General features: G+C 43.3%; 1 protein-coding gene across 3 annotated transcripts in view; it reads right to left on the minus strand.

Annotated features, from left to right (window-relative positions):
- The window catches only part of IBTK (inhibitor of Bruton tyrosine kinase), a 127,923-nt gene extending 103,278 nt beyond the window's left edge, over positions 1–24,645 (minus strand). For 2 of the 3 annotated variants that reach the window (XM_063443026.1, XM_063443025.1), the window contains exons 1-5: positions 24,325–24,645; positions 10,791–11,469; positions 9,186–9,282; positions 4,526–4,650; positions 2,243–2,353 (exon numbers count right to left, since the gene is read on the minus strand). In XM_063443026.1, coding sequence (XP_063299096.1) covers positions 2,243–2,353; positions 4,526–4,650; positions 9,186–9,282; positions 10,791–11,114 — 657 coding nt within the window. In that variant the 5' untranslated portion in view covers positions 11,115–11,469; positions 24,325–24,645. Of the gene's footprint in view, positions 1–2,242; positions 2,354–4,525; positions 4,651–5,699; positions 5,778–9,185; positions 9,283–10,790; positions 11,470–24,324 lie in introns of those variants that run through there. The other variant, XM_063443027.1, reaches the window with a different exon arrangement.
- Positions 24,646–25,530: the final 885 nt, after the last annotated feature.

The raw sequence follows: 25,530 nt of genomic DNA on the forward strand, positions 1-25,530 counted from the left end.
GTTGTGCTCACATGGAATCCCGCCACAGTCAACCCATCCCCCTGGTAAATAGTCCGCCAAAGAAAAGAAGTTAGTAGCAAAGAAAAGGAAAGAGAATGTAGAAGGTACATATAAATATAGTATTGATTATCGCTGGCATATGTTATTCGGCTGCTCCAACGTGAGTCAGCCCACTTTGCCCTCCGGCGAGTTGGTATTGGATTTGGTTGTACTGAGTGTGGCACCCAGTTCCCTTGGGGGTTTTCCAGGTATAGCATTCGAGCAAGCCAGACTCCGCACAGGCATACCTCTGTACAAAACATATCAACATTAGAACCCTTAGCTTGACACAGAGCTAGTAAGATAACCATATGTAAAATAAAGAACTGAGCTTAAGAGACATTTCCCCTCATGTTATCCTGGTTTACAACCCTTGGATCCCTGTGAATACACAGTCCCTTGATTTTTTTTTTTTTGTATTTCGCATCCCACTGGTGGGGTTGTGCATCTTGGCCTGGGTAGCCTCTCGAGGCATATTGTCGTGTACTTCACGCAACAGTGGAACCAACAATAGGGCCCAGGTCACCCTAGGCCCACCCCTGTCAACACCCCCTCCCTCAACTTAACAGCTCTGGTTTAAGTCCATTGTCTTTACTACACCCCTTTGTGTAGTGGTGATACGTGCTTCAGTGTGCGCGTTGAGTATAGTCCTCACCCTTCCTAGGGAGGCAAGACAGTGAGTCTTAGTGGTGCCAGCGTGGCTTGGGGTGTGGAAGCTGTTGTGTGTTGTGTGTCAGCGTAAAGATGCGCTTGTATCTGGCAGGGACATATATCTCCGTGGATCCTACTTTAGGTGGGGTAGATCCTGGCTGATCGGTCGGGGATCGGTGTGACAGTTCTGCCAGTTTCGTCAGTATGTGGAGGCATTACCCCTCTAGTGGGTGGGCTGGAAACAATGCACAGTCATTGTGCCATAGCAAACATTGTAAATCGACAAGTGTGATTTGGGGTAAGTGGCTCACAGATCCAGAGGGTCCAAATTACTGCGGTTGATAGACCTGGGGACTAACTCTTCTGCCTCTTCCACTCAGGAGCTACCGCGGCTCACCTGTTCCGAGCACTGGGAGCGGTATCAGGAAGTATATCCCATTTTTGTAGGAGCTGAATCCATTGTTCTGGGCTGTAGATGGGGGTGGTTTGCCCGTTACGCAGAACCAGCAATATGGTGGGGAAACCCCATCGATATGTTATTTGGTGTTTCCGAAGGGCTCCGGTCACTTGCATGAAACTCCTTCTCTGGGCCAGGGTGGAGGGTGAGATGTCAGAAAAGATCTGTACACCAGATTGTTCAACAGCTCTGGTTCCAATGTCGTGGATGTCCCTCTCCAGTTCTGATATCGAGGACTGGAATTGGGCTATCAACTTTGCAGATTGAGCATCCAGCATGGCTTGGAGCAGGGATGTAGTCAGCAGGCACTCCTTACTCTGTGTGTTAGAGAATAGAAAGCACGAGTCGTGGCTGACTTCCGACTCGCAGTTGCCATCTTCCAGGCCTTCCTGCAGGATTACCGCTTTAATTTGTTTTTTCATGGCATAGAAGGCAGATTTTTTGCTTTTCTGCTTACTTTTGTGGCCAGACATTATAGCATGAGTGTTGTCTCGAAGATTAGGGCAAATAGTGTCGAGTTAGGGTCTCTTTTAGTCCACCCGGCATGGAGCATTCAAATCAAGTGGCAATAACCTCACGGCGCTCGGCTCAGCCCCCCCACATGGTTGTTTTTTGAATGTATTATGTATTTATATTTTTCTGTCACTTTTACTAGAATTTATATTTGATATGTTACTGGCATTTTTTTTTTCAATAAAAAGTCAATAAAACGTATGCTACAACACCTTATATGTATTCTTTCCATGTGTAGTATATATGCTTGAGTTGGTGAGGTTCTCCCTGGGGTATTGCATCATTTGAATGAATTATTGCTAAAGGACATGTGAACAGCTCCATGTTTTAAGTTCTCCACAATGGAGGGAATGTAGGTCTATGGATGGTGTCAAAGCCTGAATGATTATGGTGCTTAGACTGCCCTTTAATAGGCCCTAAAATTCATGCATGAATACATTTGTAATTCTCACATTCTTGCAAGTATAACTGTGTACAGTTAAAAGTAACTTTAACCCCCTTTTACATGTATTATAATAACTAGGCCAATTACATGTTCATTAAAATATGTCCTCTCAAAAATACAGATCACTGAAAACATACCAAACACGTGAGTTCATCTCCATGACCAAGACGACCCCCTTGACCATGCCCACATGAATACACTTGCCCCTTCTGAGACAAGAACACCGAGTGAAACTCGCAAAGTACCACCTAAAAAAAAAAATAGCAAATATATACCTCAGTGTAACAAAACAAGCTTGATTAGAACAGCAAAGCACTGACAAATGTAATTTTGTTTTAAAATCTACTGATTCATATTAAATGATGCACTACACGAGTGAGAGTTAGAGGGTTTTTTATCCACTAGAATCCATTACTTGTGAGATGTCCCTTTCTTAACTGAAGAGGAAGATCCAATAACCAAGACGTCATCTTGATCAAATTAAAAAACCAAGCCCTGTAAGGTATGAACCCCATGTGAGGATCACTGCAAATACTTCTGATGAATCCTGTTCACAAATTACGGTAATATTGCAAATGGAGCAAACACATAGATGAGGCTGTGATTCTACAGGATCTATCAAGGCTGCTTTTGTGTTCACGGATAGGGTACAATTGCTCAGGAGCTTGGAGCTTCTCGTTGAGACAGATCACATCAGTCTCTAGAAATCTAAACTTCTCTGCCAAAGAGAACAACACTTCTGAAAGGAAACTACTGTACATTGATTATCATATAAAGTAATTAAAGGGATACTGTAGTGCCAAAGCTGTATTCCTGCCACCACCGATCCCTCTGCCTCTCTCGCATCTGACCCTCACCGGTAAATAAATGGTTAAAAACCCTTTATTTACTTATCTTATCCCAGCGCTGATGTCCCTTGGTGCTGGGTCGAAGCTCCGCCCCCTCCGACGGCCTACAATGAGCGGGGTCTAATGTGCAATGAGCGGCAAATGCTGTGCCTGCATTAGATCTCCCCATAGGAAAGTATTGAATCAATGCTTTCCTATGGGGAAAAATCTGACGCTGGGGGTCCTCATGGAAAGCGTGAGGTAACCTACCAAAAGTCCGTTAGGATTCCAGAAGTGCCCCCAGTGGCTGTCTGTAAGACAGCCACTGAGGACAGACTTCATGCTGCAATGTAAACATTGCAGTTCCCTGGAACTTGGTTAATTGCACCAGGTGCAAAAGGGACACAGCACCCAGACCACTTCAATTAGCTGAAGTGTCCTTTTAAACTCCCACAGCATGATGTTCAAATATCTCCAAAGGAGGCAGAAATATAACTAAGGCTTTTCTGTGGAAGAAGTAGGTGGTGTCTCAAAGACTTCTGGGGTTCATTCTCCTTTTTAATTGGGGGGACATGATATATCAAAAGCAATAAATTATAGTGAACAATGACATTTAGATGTAAAACAGGTTTTGATGCCTCATTTTCTGAGAAGTCAATAAAAAGAACACAAATAGTTTATTACCTAATCTTTAATTTTATTTTCTAACTCACAGTAATTTTAAGGGTACATAGAGCAACCAATCATCCTGCTTTCCACCAAAAATCAGTCCCAGCTAAATCTCAATGTGCACTCATCCTTCCATTATAATCTACAGCTCTCCTTTTACATTTCATTAATTTTAGTAGCACATTAATGGCTCTATATGCTACATAAGGAGTTTCTCTGGTCTCCAATATTTGCTGATGTTCAAAAACACAAGAAATTTTAATTTTTTACATTATCAAAGATTACCTGGATTTTGCCAACATCGTTGTTAATGTGCTATTAGGCTGTGGGAACAACCTCCAATTTTTCATCTATATTTTAATGTCATCCATAGGTTGAGCAGGTGAGTTGACAAGCTCAGCCAATGGGCTGCTTTAAAAGATGGAGAACCGCTAACACTCAAGTGGAACTTCTGCATCAGCAAAAGACAAAGAAGGAGCCAGGTCTTGAGTGCGTTTTCCCCCCGAAAAAAAGTAGATGGCGACCACAGCATAATGTCACCTTAACCACTACAACAGCATGTAGTAGGTTATGGTACATTGACTGACCCTTTAATACAGGGTAGGAAATCTTCAGCACTTCAGATGTTGTAAACTACGTATCCCCTGATGCTTTTCCAGCATTATGGGATATGTAGTCCACCATATCTGGAGTAATGAATGTTGCCAAATCCTGTTTTGACAGCTGCAACTTGCTTTACTTCTTCTTACCTTACCATTCCTAAGTTGTTGCTTTTTGTTTCTTGCTCAGTTAATATAGTGATATCTGTATTACATATAAAATATGTATAACTATATGTATTAAAAGGTACTATAACAAGACATTTTGCACATCAATTTTAAGCTTAATAGTATAATCATCTAGAAAGAATGTGAAGCTCAATACCTGTTTTATATATATTCCAGTACGAGGGAACATATCCACTAATTCCGGATGATGCTTGCTCTGTTGATTGCCATGTCCCAAAGTGAAATTAATATTATTACCCCATGTGTAGAGTTCAGTAGGATCTTTAAGCAATCAGAATAACAACAGAATTAATTATTATTTTTAAAAGTATATGACAGAGGATAAATGTTTTAACCAATTATTGCAAAATTACTATAATGAACAACAAACCATCTTGAATACTTCAGTTTACAATCCTGAACAACTATTAAAAACATTGCTATTGTTTATAGCTCATAGACTAATTCCCCCTGAGAAAAAAAGAGAAACCATTTTTATTTTTATTTCAAAGTAAATAACAGTGCTATAATGTTACATATAGTTAACATTGTTACAATGCATGTTACCAACTATGCTCTCTCGCTCTCTATATGAAAAAATTAAATAACTAGAAAATCCCACCTTGTTAATGCTTATTTTTCATGAAAATACAAAATACTTGTAAATGAATAAACAATTTACAGTAAATATTTTACAGTACAAGATATATGTATTGTTACATAGGCAAAACAAATTGCAGTGTTTAGGCAAATCAAGGACGTTGAAGGGACTCTCCAGCCAAGCCTCTTTACTCACCTGGTTCCAGCGCCGGGAGCCTCGTGAAGCCGCGCCCCCTTTTTCGTCAAAATGACTAAATAGGTGGGCACGAGCAGGGAGCAATCAGACGCTTCCATTTGGAAGCGTCATTGCTCCCTCGTGCGCATGCGCGGCTTCGCCACACATGCGCACATACTTCAGAGGGCGGCATTCATACCGCCCTCTGAAGTCCTGAGCGCACTACCGTGCATGCGCGCGGCCGGTCTGAGTGACGGCCACTGGAGGTATTCCTATCAATCAATGTAAACACTGTATTTTCTCTGAAAATACAGTGTTTACATTAGATTGCCAGCAGGGAGCTATAGATCATACCTGAACAACTACATTAAGCTGTAGTTGTTCAGGTGACTATAGTGTATAGTATAGAAGAAACTACTTAATCTCCGTGAAGTGGTTTGGGTGCAGCAGCCCTATCGTTTTAGCCCTGCAACAACAAGAAATTGCCAATTTGTAGAAATGGCAATGTTTTCATTGTAGTGTTAAACACAACTACAGGTACTTCCACTGCAATTACCGGGTTTGACTTGGTGCTGTGACGTTCAACGTCTTCACACATTGCAGGAGAACGTCATCAAATGCAGCCCAATGAGAAGTATTTGATTGGATGTGAGTAGTGCTTGTCACGTATATCGTCCCCAATACTGCTCTATGAGAAGCATTGAATTGGACAATCAATCATTGAAGAAGCAATGCCTACAGAATGAAATTGCGAAATAAAGAAATATCAGACGTATTAATGTTTATATAATAATATTTTTTAATATTAATACAATTATTTTATAATTTTTACAAAATATTTTTAATATTTTGTCTCACAATTATCCCTACATAGAGAATCAAGTGACCCTCAATGCTGGAAAAATGGCAAGTAAAAACTTTTTTAAAATATTTTTTACAGCTCAAAAGAGGGGTCCCTTTTTATTCATAATAAATTGTCATATTGTTAATCATTTAGCATAATAAATTAAATATAAATATTACAAATAGTTATACTTAACTGCTAATGAAAATTAATATATATCCTACACTCTAATGAAGAAAAAAGAAAATTGGTTACTTTGTCATTATATTTTAGTGTCATTTATATTTACTATCTTATCCTTAGATTAACAACTAAGTCGTCATAACCTTATCAGATATCTCTTACTAGAGAGCGGGTCTCCAAGGAGTATTCTTATCATGTCCCTTATGTGTTTTATTTACATTTTATCTAGAATTGGAATTCTGGATTTAGTGTTTCAATGTATGGATGTCAACAATCAAAGGAGCACTATAGTGCCAAGAAAACAAACTCTTTTTCCTTGCACTATAGGGTTATTAGGTACTCCCTCCCTCAGGGCCCTGTTTATTATCAATTATATTTTTCTGCATCCCTCTCAAAAAACATAAAAAATAAATAGTACAATGAAAAACTGTGGTGACTAAAGATTCTCGGTATATAGAGGCAACATTTTGTTGTACATAATTAAGCATCTAAAATGTGTCTATTATCTAAATGAGGATATGGCTTGTCCAATGAAATATTATATTTACAGATTATTTTTTCTGACATTTTATTTTCAAAAGTATTTATGTAAATTAGAGATAAAATAAGACTCCAGACCCCTAAAGTTGAAGTACTTTATGAGTGAACACTGTGCCCTCTTCTACCATTTTACAAAAAATGAATATTCCAATAGAAATTGGCACTTTTATAAATTAAACTTGTTACACACCCTGGCTGTATATCAGACATCCGGTCCTGAGACTTTCTGGCTCCTTATCTCACTGGAGCTAAACTCAAGAGGCAGGCAATTGCTCAAAGCACCTGCCTTGCAAAGACTTCTCACAGAGCTACACTGGGAAGTCTGTGATTGGACAGCCACAAGAAAGCCTGGGCTGGGAAAAAAGGGGAGGGCTTGCAAAGCTGTTTTTAGAAATAACCCAAAGAAATTAAAGCATAATAAAATGCATGTATGTTTTCATTGTGGGTATATCTACTAAATAGTGATTTTAATAATTAATTGTATTTGTCCAGTTTAATGTCCTTTTAATTTGTGGGTGAGGATTATACTGGCATGAGGTTTGTGCCAATTCATTGTGGATTTATCTAAGACAACTGTTGGACTAGTTGACTAATTAGATTTTTCAAATAATATATTTTCTCCTATGTTCCCCTTTGCACATCCACCATCAACTACCTTAGCAAATTCGAGATGATACAAGTGTAGAGATTAACTAGAAGAGAACTAGAATTAAATTTTTGCTGCACTATTTTTGGGAAGGACTGATAGGGTGTATCCCTCTCACTTAAAGGACCACCATAGTGCCAGGAAAACAAAATCGTTGCAACCCTCATTGCCCCCTCCCGCCAGGCTCTAAAGGGAGGAAGGGCGTTAAAATCGTACCTTTCTCCAGCACCGGGCTCCCTCAGTGCTGGGGACTCTCCTCCTCCTTCAGACGTCATCGGCTGAATGCGCATGCGCGACAAGAGCCGCACGTGCAGTCAGTCAGTCCATATGAAAGCATTTCTCAATGCTTTCCTAAGGATGCTGGCGTCTTCTCACTGTGAAAATCACAGTGAGAAGCACGGAAGCGCCTCTAGCGCCTGTCAGTGAGACAGCCACTAGAGGTTGGATTAACCCATAGGTAAACATAGCAGTTTCTCTGAAACTGCTATGTTTACAGCAGAAAGGGTTAACCCTAAATGGACCTGGCACCCAGACCACTTCATTGAGATGAAGTGGTCTGGGTGCCTATAGTGGTCCTTTAAAGGGACACTGTAGGCACGTAGACCACTTCAGCTCATTGAAGTGGTCTGGGTGCTGTGTCCCTTTTGCACGTAGTGCTGTTGGACTAGTTGACTAATTAGATTTTTCAAATAATATATTTTCTCCTATGTTCCCCTTTGCACATCCACCATCAACTACCTTAGCAAATTCGAGATGATACAAGTGTAGAGATTAACTAGAAGAGAACTAGAATTAAAATTTTGCTGCACTATTTTTGGGAAGGACTGATAGGGTGTATCCCTCTCACTTAAAGGACCACCATAGTGCCAGGAAAACAAAATCGTTGCAACCCTCATTGCCCCCTCCCGCCAGGCTCTAAAGGGAGGAAGGGCGTTAAAATCGTACCTTTCTCCAGCACCGGGCTCCCTCAGTGCTGGGGACTCTCCTCCTCCTTCAGACGTCATCGGCTGAATGCGCATGCGCGACAAGAGCCGCACGTGCAGTCAGTCAGTCCATATGAAAGCATTTCTCAATGCTTTCCTAAGGATGCTGGCGTCTTCTCACTGTGAAAATCACAGTGAGAAGCACGGAAGCGCCTCTAGCGCCTGTCAGTGAGACAGCCACTAGAGGTTGGATTAACCCATAGGTAAACATAGCAGTTTCTCTGAAACTGCTATGTTTACAGCAGAAAGGGTTAACCCTAAATGGACCTGGCACCCAGACCACTTCATTGAGATGAAGTGGTCTGGGTGCCTATAGTGGTCCTTTAAAGGGACACTGTAGGCACGTAGACCACTTCAGCTCATTGAAGTGGTCTGGGTGCTGTGTCCCTTTTGCACGTAGTGCAAAAGGGACACAGCACTACTGTTTACATTGCAGCACTAAGTCTGCCCCCAGGGCTGTATAATAGACAGCCACTGGGGGCGCTTGCGGAATCGTAACATATTTTTGTGCCGTTATCTGATGCTGGACTTCCTCACGCTCTGCATGAGGACCTCCAGCGTCAGATTTTTCACCATAGGAAAGTATTGATTCAATGCTTTCCTATGGGGAGGTCTAATGCTTGCGCAGCATTTGCCTTGTCGAAGAAAGCGGAGCTTCGAACCTAGTGCCGAAGGACATCGGCGCTGGGATAATGTCAGTAACTGAAGGGTTTTTATCCCTTTATTTACCAGGGAGGAGGGCGCGAGGGAGGGGGGATGCAGAGGTAGTATACAGCTTTGTATTCCTGGCACTACAGTATCCCTTTAATAAGAGCACAAGACAAATGATGTGAAAACAATTCTTACCACTGATTTTGAACACAATGTGAGAAGGTCTATCTTTCATTATCATATCCAGGGCAGTGTACCCATCTTTGTCTTGAATGTGAAGATTACTGCCATGCTACAAGGAAAGGAAAACAGTTAAAGTTACATTAGAAGATTTAGCGCTCTTGAATATTATGTTCAATAAAGTGAAATTATATCCTGTGGGGTCAAGCTGGTAAAAGAACAATTATTGTACATAAGCTATTCATCTGTAAATTGCTTTGATCTGAATTCTACAAGATTTAGCTTCACCTAAACCATAAGTGTCACTCCACACCACTAGATGTCATAGGAGTATACATACAAAAGTCATACATACATAGTAGTACACCTGGCACAAACATGCACCAAAACTTAGGGCAATTAGGATATTAAGGGTAACTGGTGGTATTTGGGGACACTATTTACAGCTGGACAGTTGAAATGCACATGAAAACTTAAAGCAAGCCTTTTATCACTACATACAGCCGGAACAAGGGATTTGCCCAGAAAACCCCAGATGTTGTGAAAGTGGCTTTTAAGAAGAATCTAATATTTTCTGTTTTAAGTATTTTAATATCTAGCAGAACTATGAATTAAAATATACACACTAATTCGAGTTTATTATTTTATTCTATAACTTGTTATATAGTGATGTCAGAACAAAAAAATATATATTTAACTATACAGTAGAAACATATTGCATTTGTTCTGGAGAGTATAATAATCTTGCAGTAAACCCTGTCTTTTCAGAGAAAATGCAGAATTTACATTACAACCTAGTGATAACTCCACTGACCACTCTTCGGAAGGCTGCTAGAGGTCATTCCTGGGGCAGTACTGGACAGTGAGCAGCACTGCCATTCAGTGTCTCCACGCTCTGAATGCAGACACTGAACTTTCCTCATAGAGATACATTGATTCAATTAATCTCTATGAGGAGATGCTGATTGACCAGGGCTGTGTTTGACTTCTGCTGGCTCTGCCCCTGATCTGCCTCCTTGACAATCATATGGGGAAGCATTGTGATTGGCTCAGAGCATCACTTCTGATTATGTCAGCAGACGGGCAGAGCCAGCAGCTGCAGACTTGAATACAAGTAAGATTTTACTATATATAGGGAGGAGAGATGGTGGTTTTAACACTATAGGGTCAGGAATACAAGTTTGTGTCCCTGACCCTTTAGTGTTCCTTTAAGTCCAAAGTAAACATTTTACTGTATGATTATGCTTCATTAAAGGTGAACTCTAAGCACCATAACTAACTCTTGCTGTTGTGTTTTAGGGTGCCAGTAGTTCTCACTGTTAAGAGTCAAACCAGTTTTGAATGGCTTGCCACTTATGGTATGTAGGGTGCCTGCAGTCCGATCCCTCTTCTGGGAAGAGAGACTGGACCTCATGTCATGGTGCCAGTTAAAATTGGAGGAAAAAAATGACAACACTGGGATGGTGCCAGGAATTTGCTTATCTGGGGCAAAAGCTAAAATTATGCTGTTGCAGAACTGCTGTCACAAAAACATGTGTATTTATACTGGCTGATTCACACTGATTACGTATCAGATTGGGAGCATGAACATACTGCTTCAGAACATGATTTGGTACTTACTTTAAGTAAAGACAAAGCACAATCAATATGTCCATAGAAAATACTCCTGTGTAAAGCTGTCCAACCAGATTCTTTGTCTTTGATTGACAAATCTACTCCTTTGACTGTAGCTAGCCAATCAAGAACTCCCTTTTTCCCACAGGATGCTGCAATGTGAGTAGCGGTACGCCCACAATCATCTTTTAGTGTAGTGGCATTACAGCAATAAGAGGAGAGAAAGGCCTTTATCTGATGTTCATTTCCTCTGGTGATCACAGACACAATATCCAAAGCATGTTGGAGAGATCGGCACTTAGTTGTGCACTCTGGCCATAACGAATCCATTTTTACTCACTTCCAGCTTTGCAGATTCCTTACGTAATTTGCCCAAATTAAAAATAAATAAAAAAGAAAGATAAAGAAAAACTCAAGACAGAAACATTAGATGTTTTGATAACTTCTTCATTCAGTTTATGTGCTACAAAAATAGCTTTGGCACTCAAAAGTCCTAAAAAAATATATATTAATCTATATTCCCACACAAATTTCATACAAAAATATTTTTGTTTGTACAATACATTCAAAAGTCTTTAGTTTCTGGCAAAAATCAAGCACCGTACAAGGAGGGTTGGAGGGGGAGGGCCACCCCCCTCTCTGAGAACGTGTCTTCTTTTCAGATCTCCATAATTGCAAGCAATCCCTGTAAGATACACGTAATACAAATAAATTGGTAAATCAACATAAGCAATAAATACAACTGTGTTCAGAAGTAGCAGATTCAATTAAGGGGACACTATAATCACCAGAACCACTACAAACTTATTGGATTTGGTCTGGTGAGTAGAATCATTACCTTCAGGCTTTTTGCTGTAAACATTGTCTTTTCAGAGAAAAAGCAGTGTTTACATTACAGCCTAGTGATAACTTCACTGGCCACTCCTCAGATGGCTGTGTTTTAGATCAAAGAAAACTTTGATTATTTGTCTATCTACTCCTTCCAAATTGATTAATTAATGCGTGCACGCTTTCCCTAGAAGTCATTCACACCTGAGACAAAGTTTCTGATCAGTGAAAAACCTGAGGAATGCCTTTATTCCCTGGAGTGGGAGCTCCTTTTAAAGCAGAAATACATAATGTACAGAGTCACAGTTAAACATACAGTATACATTCAACAATTGGTTAACAGTCTAAGGGGTCTGGTCTAAACCCACCCTACAGGATGTGATGTCATCATTACAGAGTTCTCCCACCCATATTCCAGCTCCATCTTGGTTACACGATGGGAGGGGGCGTGAGTAGTTTCTTTCAGTTACTTTAACAGTGATTCTCCATTTTGTTACACGTGGCATATAGCTGTTAACTGGCACAAAGGAAGTGGGGGAGGAGTTAGTAAAGGAAGTTGTTCTTTTAACACAGGAATTTGTTACACGAGGCTTGCTCGATGGGAAGGGGGGAAGGTAGGAGGATTTTACAGAGGAAATAGTTACTGAGCACACATGTGTAAGACATTATGACCCTCTTACAAGGATATTAGGGAATGTGGGACAAATAAGACACAAATGTATAATAGTAAAAAAGACATTTTAGTATTTTATCCATGACAGCTGTTAGAGATCCTTCCTGGGTCATGGCTGCCTAAAATGCATCCACACATTCAGTATCTCCTCCCTCTGCATGCAGACACAGAACGTTCCTCAGAGATTAATTGGTTGAATTCATCTCTATGAGGAGATGCTGATTGGCCAGGGCTGTGTTTGAATCATGCTGGCTCTGCCCCTGATCTCTGTCAGTCTCACCCAATCCTATGGGGAAGCACTGTGATTGGATCAGGCTACCACTTCTGATGATGTCAGCAGACTGCTTGGTTTTTCTGAGTCAAACAGCATGCAGAGTTACAGCTTCATGTTTGTGTTCCTGACCCTATAGTGATCCTTTAACAATGATTGGTTAAATAAATCTTTTAATGGTTTTGCTAGTACACCACTAAGATCTTTTAATAACTTTGGGTGTATTCCATCAGGTACCATTGACTTGTGTGTCTTTACTTTTGACAGTTGATATAGAACATCTTCCTCTGTAAACTCACATGTAACAAATTACCGTATATACTCGAGTATAAGCCGACCCGAATATAAGCCGAGGCCCCTAATTTTACCCCAAAAAACTGGGAAAACGTATTGACTCGAGTATAAGACTAGGGTGGAAAATGCAGCAGCTACTGGTAAATTTCTAAATAAAATTAGATCCTACAAAAATTATATTAATTTAATATTTATTTACAGTGTGTGTATATAATGAATGCAGTGTGTGTGTGTATGAATGCAGTGTGTATATGAATGCTGTGTGTGTATTCAGTGTGTGTATGAATGCAGTGTGTATATAATGAATGGAGTGCAGTGCGTGTATATGAGTGCAGTGCGTGTATATGAGTGCAGTGCGTGTATATGAGTGCAGTGCGTGTATGAGTGCAGTGTGTATGCAGTGTGTATATAATGAATGCAGTGTGTGTATATGAGTGCAGTGTGTGAGTGCAGTGTGTATATAATGACTATCACTGTTCTTATATTAAACCACACTGACTGATGATCACTGGATCGTTTTTTATTCTTTTCTATATAAACAGTATATGTATATGTCCCGGTCATTTTTCTCATTATTCCATGTATCAGTAACAGCGACTAAATCTACATTATCAGTTGCCATTATTGCCACAAGTTCATGGATCTTATTTCATAAAATGAAAGCATTTGTAGATATGACTCTAAACTTATTTTTGTAAACACACTTGCTACAGGCACCTTCTGTCCATGTTTTGGGGGGCAATTGAATTGATGTTTTATCACCCTTTTGAGAAAGATGAAAGCCATCTTTTGTGTAAAGTTTATTTCCATTCCAAACAGAGCTACCATGAGAAATGAAGCCAAATCCTTGCTCTCCACAGCATTTACAAAGCCACAAGTCCCTTACGCATCCGCCTGTCGTTCTGAGTGTTATGCACAGGCAGAACTTCAGAGAATGACAGTGTGGAAGCAACCTGCCGTATATCATTGGCATTAACACCAAAAACTTCCTTTACCTCTGAAACCTCGTTGCAAGCCAAGTCATTTGTCCCTTGATGGACAAGTACATCCAATTTCCCTTTTTGCTTTGCTCGCTTAACAATATTACAAATACGTAGTAGCTCCGGGAAGACATCTCACAAGACCACTATTGTCCAGCTCCACACCTCTTATGATAGAATCCCCCAACAACTGCTTTCTATTAGGCCTTACCATAGTCTCCAAACCTGTCTCCACAACACCACTACACTCGGTGCCTGAGCCTGTCTCCACAACACCACTACACTCGGTGTCTGAGCCTGTCTCCACAACACCACTACACTCGGTGCCTGAGCCTGTCTGCACAACACCACTACACTCGGTGCCTGAGCCTGTCTCCACAACACCACTACACTCGGTGCCTGAGCCTGTCTCCACAACACCACTACACTCGGTGCCTGAGCCTGTCTCCACAACACCACTACACTCGGTGCCTGAGCCTGTCTCCACAACACCACTACACTCGGTGCCTGAGCCTGTCTCCACAACACCACTACACTCGGTGCCTGAGCCTGTCTCCACAACACCACTACACTCGGTGCCTGAGCCTGTCTCCACAACACCACTACACTCGGTGCCTGAGCCTGTCTCCACAACACCACTACACTCGGTGCCTGAGCCTGTCTCCACAACACCACTACACTCGGTGCCTGAGCCTGTCTCCACAACACCACTACACTCGGTGCCTGAGCCTGTCTCCACAACACCACTACACTCGGTGCCTGAGCCTGTCTCCACAACAGTAGGCAGGAATAATAAATGTGAAGGCTTGGCCTGCAGTTGTGGGAGGGGCACTCTATTTAGCCCACTACTCACCTCCACCTGTCCCGTTCGTTCCTTAGCGTTGCATGATGCTGGTTCCGTTCGCCTTTCCTCGCTCCATTCCTGGTCCTCATGGCTTTCCTTTCCTGTCCGCCTTCCACCGCTGCCTGGGTTCCGTTTGGGCTCCGTTTTTCCGACTCTGTCGCCCCAAACCGCACGTCCCGTTGACTCTACTGGATCATAAGATACTTACCCTGCCGCCGCGCCGTGGTCGCGGTCCATCGGCGTCAGCATGGTTTAGGTCTGTCCCCTGCACTGTCTTTTCATTTTCCCATGTGTTCGTCTGTTACCCCAGCCCCGTTCGGGAGTTTTTCTCCTTTCGCTTGTTTCCTGTTTTTTCTATCCGTCCTCACGAACAACTTTGCCGTTCGCATGGTTTGCCTTCTTTTACTGACCCCTAGTGGTGGTTTTCGGTATTGTTCACATTACAATTTAAAAAAAAAAATTATAATAAAAATAAATAAAATGAATAAATAAAAAACTGTGATACTACTTTTGACGTATGGGTTTTCCTTATTTAATTTGCAAAAATAAAATAAAAAATTGAGTAATATAATTTAAAGGTACATCACTGTGTGTTTCTACTTTCTGGGGTTAGTGTGTCCCTCCTGTGGTTGTTAATCTGGTTTTGTTCCTGCTTTCTCTCTCGCTGCTTTGCTCTTTCGTGTTCAGTTTCGGTTTCCTTTTACTCCCCATGGCTTTGTCTAATCTGTGTTCTTTTTCAGGTTTAGTACACTGCTTCGCTGGGCTGCGTTCTTGCCCTCTTATTTCTCTGGAAGGTAGGTTTGTCTGTGTTTCTTTTTCTGGGTCCATGCTCTGGCCCATACAGGCCCTGGGCGGCCATACACCAATACACATTCTATTACCTATTTCCAGGCACCCTCTGTACGGCCTGACCACCTGGTCTCTGACGTACTTACTACACACTCTAGATATGGTCTGCCTTACGTTGCTGCCTCGTACCACCTCTACGTTTTCGTTACAATTTTCCCCAGGTACGTCCTGTCTCGCACTTCGCTACCCCACCTAGTCTAGACGTGGCTGTCTGTCAGGGTCAGTAGTGGTAATCTCGCCTGGCTTTCTTCACCTTAGGTTAGTGGTCCCGCGAGGCCAACACCCCTCCTCATACTCTGAGGTACTACGCCCCTCGGGCCAAATGATAGTTTGTCGCCTCGCAGGTGGCATAGAGAGGGCCTCACCTGTCACTCCCATTCTATCTTATGCTTTACTGGTCACCGAGAGGCCAACAACCCGCCGCAACGTTTCGTGGCCACGAAATTCACTCACGCCAACACATAGATAGAGCCTCTCAAGCCGCTTAGCATCGAGCAGGGCCTCACCTGTCACCAACTTAGTTTAATAATTTTGCCGCCTTACGGCACTAGCTAGCTAACTCACACTCGTCCTACATTTCCTTTGGTCCTTTTTCTTGCTCTAATTTACCACTTCTTTCTTTTAGCATGGAGCACGTACCAGAAGGTGGCGAAGACTCGCGCGGACGCTGGTGAAGGCCCAAGTGGCTCTGACCCCTCTGATGTGCACTCCACATTGTGTTCTCTCGTGTCATCCATGGGGCAAATCAACCAGAGGTTGGACAGACTGGAGACTGCCTCTCGGGCAGAGTCGCCGGCCGGCCAACCTTCCCGCTCCAGTTTCGGCTGACCCTCCCTCGGCTGGCCAGGGTAATTTGTCATGTAGTATTGATACCCCTCTGGATTTTCAACCCAGCTCACATGGTCCCAGCCAATATTCGGAAGAATATATTGGACAGCAAGGACGTGAACCTGGTTTCTCAAGATATCGTTGAGAACAAGACTTATGCCTATGGGGATTTGTCAGTTGTGATCAAGGCCTGGGACCCCAGGCTGTCTCCAGAGTTTGTCCTGGCGTTTGGGCCAGGGATGTCTTGTGCTCGGTCTACCTTGCTAGGAGGCAGGAAGTGGACCTTTACATGCACAAGCTGGTGGACATGGGTCACACGTACGGCGGTATGTCCTTTTACGACTACCACAGGTCTTTCTCCGCCAAAGTGTCTGCAGCTTTCACTTAGTTTGGTGCCAGGTTGAACTGGGGTAAGCTGGACACGGTACTGTTCTGCAGACACTTCGCGGGTCTGAGGACACCAGCTTGTGCGGTCTGCTCCTCCACATCTAATTCCACGAACCTCTGTCCCAATATGGCTGTGGCTTCCTCCGGCCTTGTTCCCTTCCCGCAGCCTCACAAGGTCATCAAGGACAAACTGGGTCACCCCATATTCTTCCTGGGGAAGTCCCAGGTCTGTAATAATTTAATGCTGGTACCTGCAGTTTTAGCGCATGCAGGCTTCTGCACGTTTGTTCCAAGTGCTTCTCGGCTCATGCAAAAACTATGTGCTCCAATAAATTGTATCCCAAACCCTACTTGTCCTCTGGTAATGTGTCAGCCTTATCTACCATGTTGTCTTCTCACCCATCCAGGCACTTTGTTGATTTCTTGGTCTCTGGTTTTTCCGAGGGTTTCTATACAGGCATCATACATATGCCATCAGGTATCTTTGAGTGTAAGAACCTGCAATCAGCTCTGGCTCACCCAGAGATGGATGACTCTCTCATACAACAGGAGGTTGCTGGGGGTTTTCTTTTAGGTCATTTTCAAGCTCCACCTTTTACTTCATGGAGGACTAATCCTTTTGGTATTGTGACCTCCATGAAGCAGAGGTTGATAGTTGATCTCTCCGCCCCTCATTCGGCAGCAATTCCTAGTTTGAATTCCCTAAATCCGTCCGAGGAATTTCACTACAATATTCCACAATTGATAATGCCATTTCAGCCATCCTTAAAGCTGGGGTGGGCGCTTGGCTTAGTAAAACTGACATTGTCAATGCTTTTAAGCTTTTGCCGATACACCCTACGCTCTGGCACCTGCACGGTGTTAAATGGAAGGGCCTGTATTATTTTTTTTCCCCTGGCTTACTTTCGGTTCCAAAAGTAGCCCGAAACTGTTTGACATCTTTGCTGAGACCCTGTGCTGGTTGCTCCTTAAAATTAATAGGTGTCCCGCAGTCATCCACTACCTGGACGACTTCTTTATGATTGAGAACACATTCCCCCCACATAGTCTGAAGGAGGCTACTGTCCTTTTCGAGGTTGTTGGGTGTACCGGTGTCCGCGGACAAAACAGAAGGTCCAGACCACCTTCATTACTTTACTGGGTATTCAGCTTGATACTGTTTCCATGCAGGCCAGACTGCCCAAGGAGAAAATAGTTTATATACGGTCATGCATTGATGAATATATTCGCACTAGGTCTTGCTGCCGGAGGGAGTTACAATCTTTGCTGGGGTCATTATATTTTGCTATGAGGATTATCCCACAGGGTCAGGCATTTATATCTCGGTTGCTTTCCCTGTTTCCCGCTCTCCCGCACGATGATAGCCGGATCACGCTCGATGACCATGACACAGCGGATCTGCTCATGTGGTAGAGATTCTTGCTTTTGAAATTTCAGGAGGCATCACCCACGATATGGTCGGATATAAACGGCTTCTCTGCCATTTACGGTTCTGAGTGGCTCTGGGGTGCTTGCCCATCTGAGATCTTGGGCATTGAGGGTTTTTCCACTACCTCTGCTCTTTTCGGAATTTACCCGATTGTAGCGCCCGCTGTGGTTTGGGGTCGGGCGTGGTCGGGTTGTCTAGATCGCTGTTTCTCGGACAACCAGGCTACGTGCAACATCATTAATAAAGGGCGTTCTTCCTCCCTTGTTATTATGAGGTTCCTCAGGAAATTGACATGGATGGCTGCTAGTCATCATTTCTTTCTGACCTGTATTCATGTGCCAGGTGTCACGAATATCGCTGCTGACAGGCTGTCTCAGTTTAAATTTCAGGCCTTCCGCGCAGCTCTGCCTACGGCCTCCCCCACTGCCACTGCCGCCCCTCCATTTCAGGAGCTGATCATGGATTAATCGCCTTGTTGTCCCACTGCCGTCACCTTGCCCGACTGTCTCTTTCCATTAACACACGCAGGGCTTATGACAGGGCCTTCTCTTTGTTTAAGAGGTTTTTATCGGAATATGGTGTTACTGATTCTTTTGCTATGTCGACTGTGGTAGGTTTTGCTTCCTTGTGCCACCTTAAACTCGCACTATCACATAGTACCATCAAACTGTACCTATCAAGTATACAACACCACATGATTATTTCCTGCTTTTGTTTCCCAACGAACACAGCTTCAAGTCTTCATACCAGATCAAATCCATACTTGGAGGCATTCAGAAAACCGGACACGCCCCCAACACATAGGAGGATACCCATTGACATCCAATTATTTCAGCCTCTTTCGGACCTTTTAGATGCCGGTCCTTTTGATCCTCTCACCGACCCAGTAATTAAAATGGCAATTTACCTGGCTTCCTACGGTTTTCTTAGACCCCGTGAATTTACCACTACTATCACCACCAACCCACAATATTGCCTCAGGAGGTCTCACCTAGCCAAATTGGGAGACTTATGTACTTACCCTTCCACACACTAAAACTACACAGGATGGACGAGATGTTAACATAGCCTATTACCCGACACATAAATGGTGCCCGGTTAAGATTCTAGATTCCTACCTACTGACTCATAATATCCAAGCTTCCCAACCCCTGTTAACTTTACACGGGTCAGTCCTTACCACAACTAAATTTATGACTTACGTCAGATCATTGATCACAAGGCTAGGTCTCAACCCTCCCGACTATTCTGGCCACTCTTTCAGAATAGGGGCGGCTTCCACGGCCTCTAGCAAGCACATACCTGTACATATAATTAAAACACTAGATTGTTGGAAGTCCTCCGCATACTCTCTGTACATACCACAACCAGTACAAGAGCTCAGACACGCCTTTCAAAATATGTCCATGTAATTCATGCTCTTCCTTTTGTTGATTGTAATAAATTCTAGCCTGTATCTATTTTTGCCCTCTTTATTTATAGGCCTACTGCTATGTCGGTTCCGGCATGCCTCAACCGACTTTTCCTCTTCTTACACCTTGCTATACCTTCTATTCTCCTTACACTCTTGTTTCGGCTTTTTATGCCCCTATCACATTGAAAAAGTAATCTGAAAGCTCTTTCAATCACTGCCACTTGGTATAATAAAAGGTGAAGCAAAACAATAAAAATGTTGTCTCTGTGTTGTGAGCGCGCATGTCGGGCCTGAGGACTGTCAATAGTAGTCTGAGGGGAAGGAGGCAGATGTGCTCAATTAGAGTGCACCTGTCACTTGCATCAGCTCTGTACAGCTAACGGAAGGAGGAAGGAAACCTCCCTGACTGTCTGGGGAATGTCCCATAATTTAATTATACAAGTGCTGATTTCTCGTAGAAATCCACACTTTTATGAACTAGGATAAAATTAGCACACCCCTCACCCATAAAGCACTAATGACTGTGGGAGGGTGCCAAAGCTGTAGTGGTTATGGTGCTTGGAGTGTTTTTTTAGTTCTTGTTTTATATATGGACTCTTCTAAACAAAATTATGGAACATAGTTATTGTATTAAGCATATATCTGCATTATATATGCATAGACTGCTGCAGAGAGATTATTAAAACTTTAAAGGGACACTATAGTCACCCAGACTACTTCACCTCAATGAAGTGGTCTCGGTGCCAGGTCCCTTAGGTTTTAACCCTTCAGATATAAACATAGCAGTTTCAGAGAAACTGCTATGTTTACATAGCAGGGTTAATCCAACCTCTAGTGGCTGTCTTCCTAACAGCAGCTAGAAGCACATGTGCAACGCTGGATGAGAAATGCTTTCCTATGGACTGTTTGAATGCATGCGCGTGCGGCTCCACTCGGGAGCTGACATTGGTGGTTGAGGAGAGGTCACCAGCGCCGGTGGATAAAGGTAAGCTGCTGAAGGGGTTTTAACTTCAGCTCCACGGGAGGGGGACCCTGAGGGCACTATAGTGTCAGGAAACCGCTTTGTTTTCCTGGCACTATAGTGATCCTTTAAGTGAGCTATAGGCTAAGGCAGGGGTAGGCAACCTACGGCACTAGTGCCATGCACGGCACTCGAGGTGTCTTTCCACGGCACTCAAGGCTGCTAGAGCCAAACAGGCTCTGGCCTATCAGGAGTCTCAGTGAAACTTCAGATATCTGCTAATACGAAGAGGTAGCGAGGACAATACTCAATTTATGCATTGCAGAACGTATGGGAAGTGATCTCAGATCAGTTCCTCCAAGCACTTGTGCATGGGAATCCACACTGTAGTAGAGCAGCCCGCAGCTGTTTTTGCAACTCCTGTCCTTGACCTGTACCTGGCCAGCCTGGTCCCTACTGGAACCCAGGGAAGCCACCCACACTGCTAGATATACATAGACCTGCAGAGTAAGCCTCCCCTCATACAAATAATACGAACAGCCCACACACAAACATACACACAATCCCCACAAACGCAACACCACTAACAATCTACATACATGCACACAATCCCACATGCAGCCTCTCACATGCAAAACCCCAAACAGCCCCCACACATACAACCAAACACACAATGTGACATATCCATCCACACACAATTCCACGAGCAGCCCTCATACACAGCCCACATTCATAAGTATCATACACAATACCATAAACTACTAATGAACATATACAATATAATAGCCAGTGGCGTACTAAGGGGGGGGGGGGGCGGAGGGGGCGGTCCGCCCCGGGTGCCACTGGGTGGGGGGTGCATGACCCTGGTGTGGGGGCTGTGTGAGCTGTGGCCGCACAGTGCCCCATGGTAGTTAGGGTGCCGGGCGGCCAGAACAGCTCACACACGCAAGGAGCAGCTGAACTGGCCGCACAGAAGGAAAGTGGGGACGGAGCTAAGCAGAATCGGGGGCGGAGTCAAATTGGCAGCGGGGCGGGGCTTAATAGGCCCTTACCCGCTGCTGTTACTGCTGCACATGGAGGTGCAGCAAGAAGGAATCCCTGCTTCTCCACCTAACAGATCTCAGGAGAACTCCAGTGAATCCACTCCTCCTCCAGCTCCTGTCTGTAAGTAATAGTGTGTGTGTGACTGTGTCTGTAAAACTGTCTTCCTGTAACTGTGTTTGTGTGTGTGTCTGCATGCCTGTAACTGTGTTTGTGTGTGTGTGTGACTGCATGCCTGTAACTGTGTGTGTGTGTTTGTCTGCCTGTAACTGTGTGTGTGTGTGTGTGTGTCAGTGTGTGTGTGTGACTGCATGCCTGTAACTGTGTATGTGTGTGTGTGTGCCTGCATGCCTGTAACTGTGTGTGTGTGTGTCTGCATGCCTGTAACTGTGTATGTGTGTGTCTGTCTGCATGCCTGTAACTGTGTATGTGTGTGTGTGTGTGTTTGTGTGTGTGTGTCTGCATGCCTGTAACTGTGTTTGTGTGTGTCTGCATGCCTGTAACTGTGTATGTGTGTGTGTGTCTGCATGCCTGTAACTGTGTATGTGTGTGTGTGACTGCATGCCTGTAACTGTGTTTGTGTGTGTGTGTGACTGCATGCCTGTAACTGTGTGTGTGTGTGTGTGACTGCATGCCTGTAACTGTGTGTGTGTGTGTGTGTGTGTGTGTGTGTGTGTGTGTGACTGCATGCCTGTAACTGTGTGTGTGTGTGTGTGTGTGTGTCTGTCTGCCTGTAACTGTGTATGTGTGTGTGTGTGTGTGTGTGACTGCATGCCTGTAACTGTGTGTGTGTGTGTGTGTGTGTGACTGCACGCCTGTAACTGTGTGTGTGTGTGACTGCATGCCTGTAACTGTGTGTGTGTGTGTGTCTGTCTGCCTGTAACGGTGTGTGTGTGTGTGTCTGCCTGTGACTGTGTGATGTTGCCTGTAACTGTGTGTGTGACTGTAACTGTGTATGTGTGTGTGACTCTCTGCCTGTGACTGTGTGTGTGTGCCAAGCCCAGGATCAGCCCCGGGTGCCAAATACTCTAGGTACACCCCTGATAATAGCTCATATACGCACAAATTCAACGATACAAAGCAATTACAGTATAAATAACACAAGCAGAATACGGCAGCATACACACCTCAATTAAAAAAAAATAGGATCGGCACGCTGCAGGACATCACAATCCTATATCGGCACAGTACTACTAAAAGGTTGCCTACCCCTGGGCTAAGGTGTTAGGATACTAAATTGCCCAATGGAAAACTTTTACAATTGTTTTAGACAAACCCTGGTATATAAGGCTGACAACCACAGAAATTACTCTTAGTTTTGGAGACTTACAGGAGTTATTCACTAAAGTGCGAACTGTCAGAAATGTAAATCGAATACCAAGTAAATTTCAAACGGCATGTCAAACTAGCCAAATGGAAACATAGCCAATTTAGATCATTTTTCAAAGTTGGCCTAAAACTTTAAATTCTCTTTGAATTCCCATCAATTAACACCTAAGTAAATATTTGTATGTTTACAAATTTAACAATAAGTTTTAGATGAATATTTGATCATTTCCTTATAGCAAATTATCCATGTATACTATTATATAGCTCTATTAATAAACATATACATATAATTGTCACTGGTAACTAAAATTTACTGACATGGATGATTTAAACAAATTAAAGAAGCCACTTCCTAGTTATGCTACATAATCATTTCTCGGTTATAGATCAGAAAAAACATCCCATGTACGTCGAATGCAAAGGAGAAAAAAGTGGCCTTTCAACCCATTACATTATAGCTCATATTGAATTTATATTTTCAGGCAATTCTAAGACATACATTCTGTATATCAGTGTCGCATTGATTTTAATACTGAACACCTTTGTATTGTATATACATTTTCCATAACGGTCATGTAATATGAGATAGGGTCAAATAACAGAGAGCACCTTCTAATCCCCACCAGCTGTTACATGATATTCCATGAGTACTCTCCTCCTCTGTCACAGACTACCATACAATGCCAGGAGAAGCCTTTTCTTAGGAGCACTTTTTATGTGGTTCCCCATTCACACCAACCCCCACATTGCTTGATAAGCTGCCAGAGTACACCAAGTGTGGATCTATTTATTGCTTTGCACACACCCATCCTACTACGAAGAGAGGTTTTATTCAGTAACCCTGTAATTGTGGAGAACGGACCTTTTCTCATTTAGATAAATACACCACGAAAACTTGCCTTGTCAGTTCTCCACAATTCGGAATTTAATGAATAAACACAGCAAGGTTCCATTGTCAATGACAGTAATCACTAATGTTTATAGCTGCTGGGGATGACATGTCCTATGGTGATATGTGCATAATAGCAGTCTCCACGCCAGGAGAGGACTCTTTCCATTAACAGGGTCTCCTGTCAGTGTTATGGTTGGTTACAGCCCATTCAGCCTGGCACAGGGTGGGTGTCATGGTTGGTTACAGCCCATTCAGCCTGGCACAGGGTGGGTGTCATGGTTAACCGCCCATTCAGCCTGGCACAGGGTGGGTGTCATGGTTAACCGCCCATTCAGCCTGGCACAGGGTGGGTGTCATGGTTAACCGCCCATTCAGCCTGGCACAGGGTGGGTGTCATGGTTGGTTACAGCCCATTCAGCCTGGCACAGGGTGGGTGTCATGACAGCTGCTAGCTGGGTGTATGTGGCAGTAGGTGTTACTGGAGTATATTGTAATACTGTAACAGGGCAGCGGCTCTCACCAGTCGCTAGTTGAAGACAGGAAAGCTTGTTGCACTCAGGGAAACTACATAGGAGGCCATCTTCACAGGAGGAACACTGGGCGAATACACGGACAGCTCGGCAGCCGGAACACTCAGCATTGCCCTGCCTGCTGCACCGTGTTTGGATGCAAGCCGCCCTGTGATTGGATAAGAACCGGTTAAGACTCTGACTCTACTGGTGTGAAACACAGTGTATCGCGTGCACACCCCTAATTAGTAAGCGGAAAGAAGTCACAGCCCATCCTATTGGCTGAGGGTATATAAGGACAACTTTTTCACTGGCTAGTATCGCGACCACATTTCCAGCGGATGATGTCACAGCGGTGTTAGGTGGCAGCTTACGCTCTCTACGTATGACAAGAGTTCTAAACACACGATGCTCAGCTCTGCAACCATTATGTATCCATGACCACAGCCATTTTCCTGGAGAGACAGTATTTTTTGTGGTTTTCAAGCGCATAGTCCCAGCATTTGTGATCTTCCTGTAATGCTGCACACAGCTTTTATTAAAGAGCACCTGGTGCAAGTAGCCTTAGCATGGTCAATGCAATATAGAGGTAATGCAATGCAAATTTTAAGGACCAAGTTTCACATAGCTTTATCTGGCTCTCTGCTCCCCCTACAGGATCTAATTAAAGAGTTGGTTACACTTATGTAACATCCACCTCAGATCTGCCGTGCTCCTCATTTAGTCTATTTTGAGTTGCCCTGCATGGGGAGCTAGTCTCTAGAAGATAAAACTTTCTCAATGAGGCCAGCAGACTCTAACTATACTAGTAGACAAAGGAACAGGTAGTGCCAACAAATAGCAATCCATGTATAAAACAAGATATGAAGTAAGAAAATTACACCCGCAAAACCTCACGTCGAACAGTACGCCGAACACCGCTATCTGCTGGGATTTTTCTTTTATTTGTAGTTCCATTTTCTGAGATTGGCAATGCAGTGATCTGCCTGGAAGCCTAGACCCAGTGGTAACATCATTTTGAAACCCTAACTTGATCTGCACTACTATTTAGTCTTTCCACACATGTTTATGCATTCCTGTATTTTGCTTTTATTTATTATATTTTATGAGTTATCTCAACTAGAGCACTGTCTGGCACAAGATATACAAATAAGCAGTCGCAATGTTTACAGAACAGGCTCATATAGTTCAGCATGTTATAATTTTCCTCTTTACCC

This window comes from Pelobates fuscus, chromosome 2 (assembly GCF_036172605.1).
Source record: "Pelobates fuscus isolate aPelFus1 chromosome 2, aPelFus1.pri, whole genome shotgun sequence".
Taxonomy (NCBI): domain Eukaryota; kingdom Metazoa; phylum Chordata; class Amphibia; order Anura; family Pelobatidae; genus Pelobates; species Pelobates fuscus.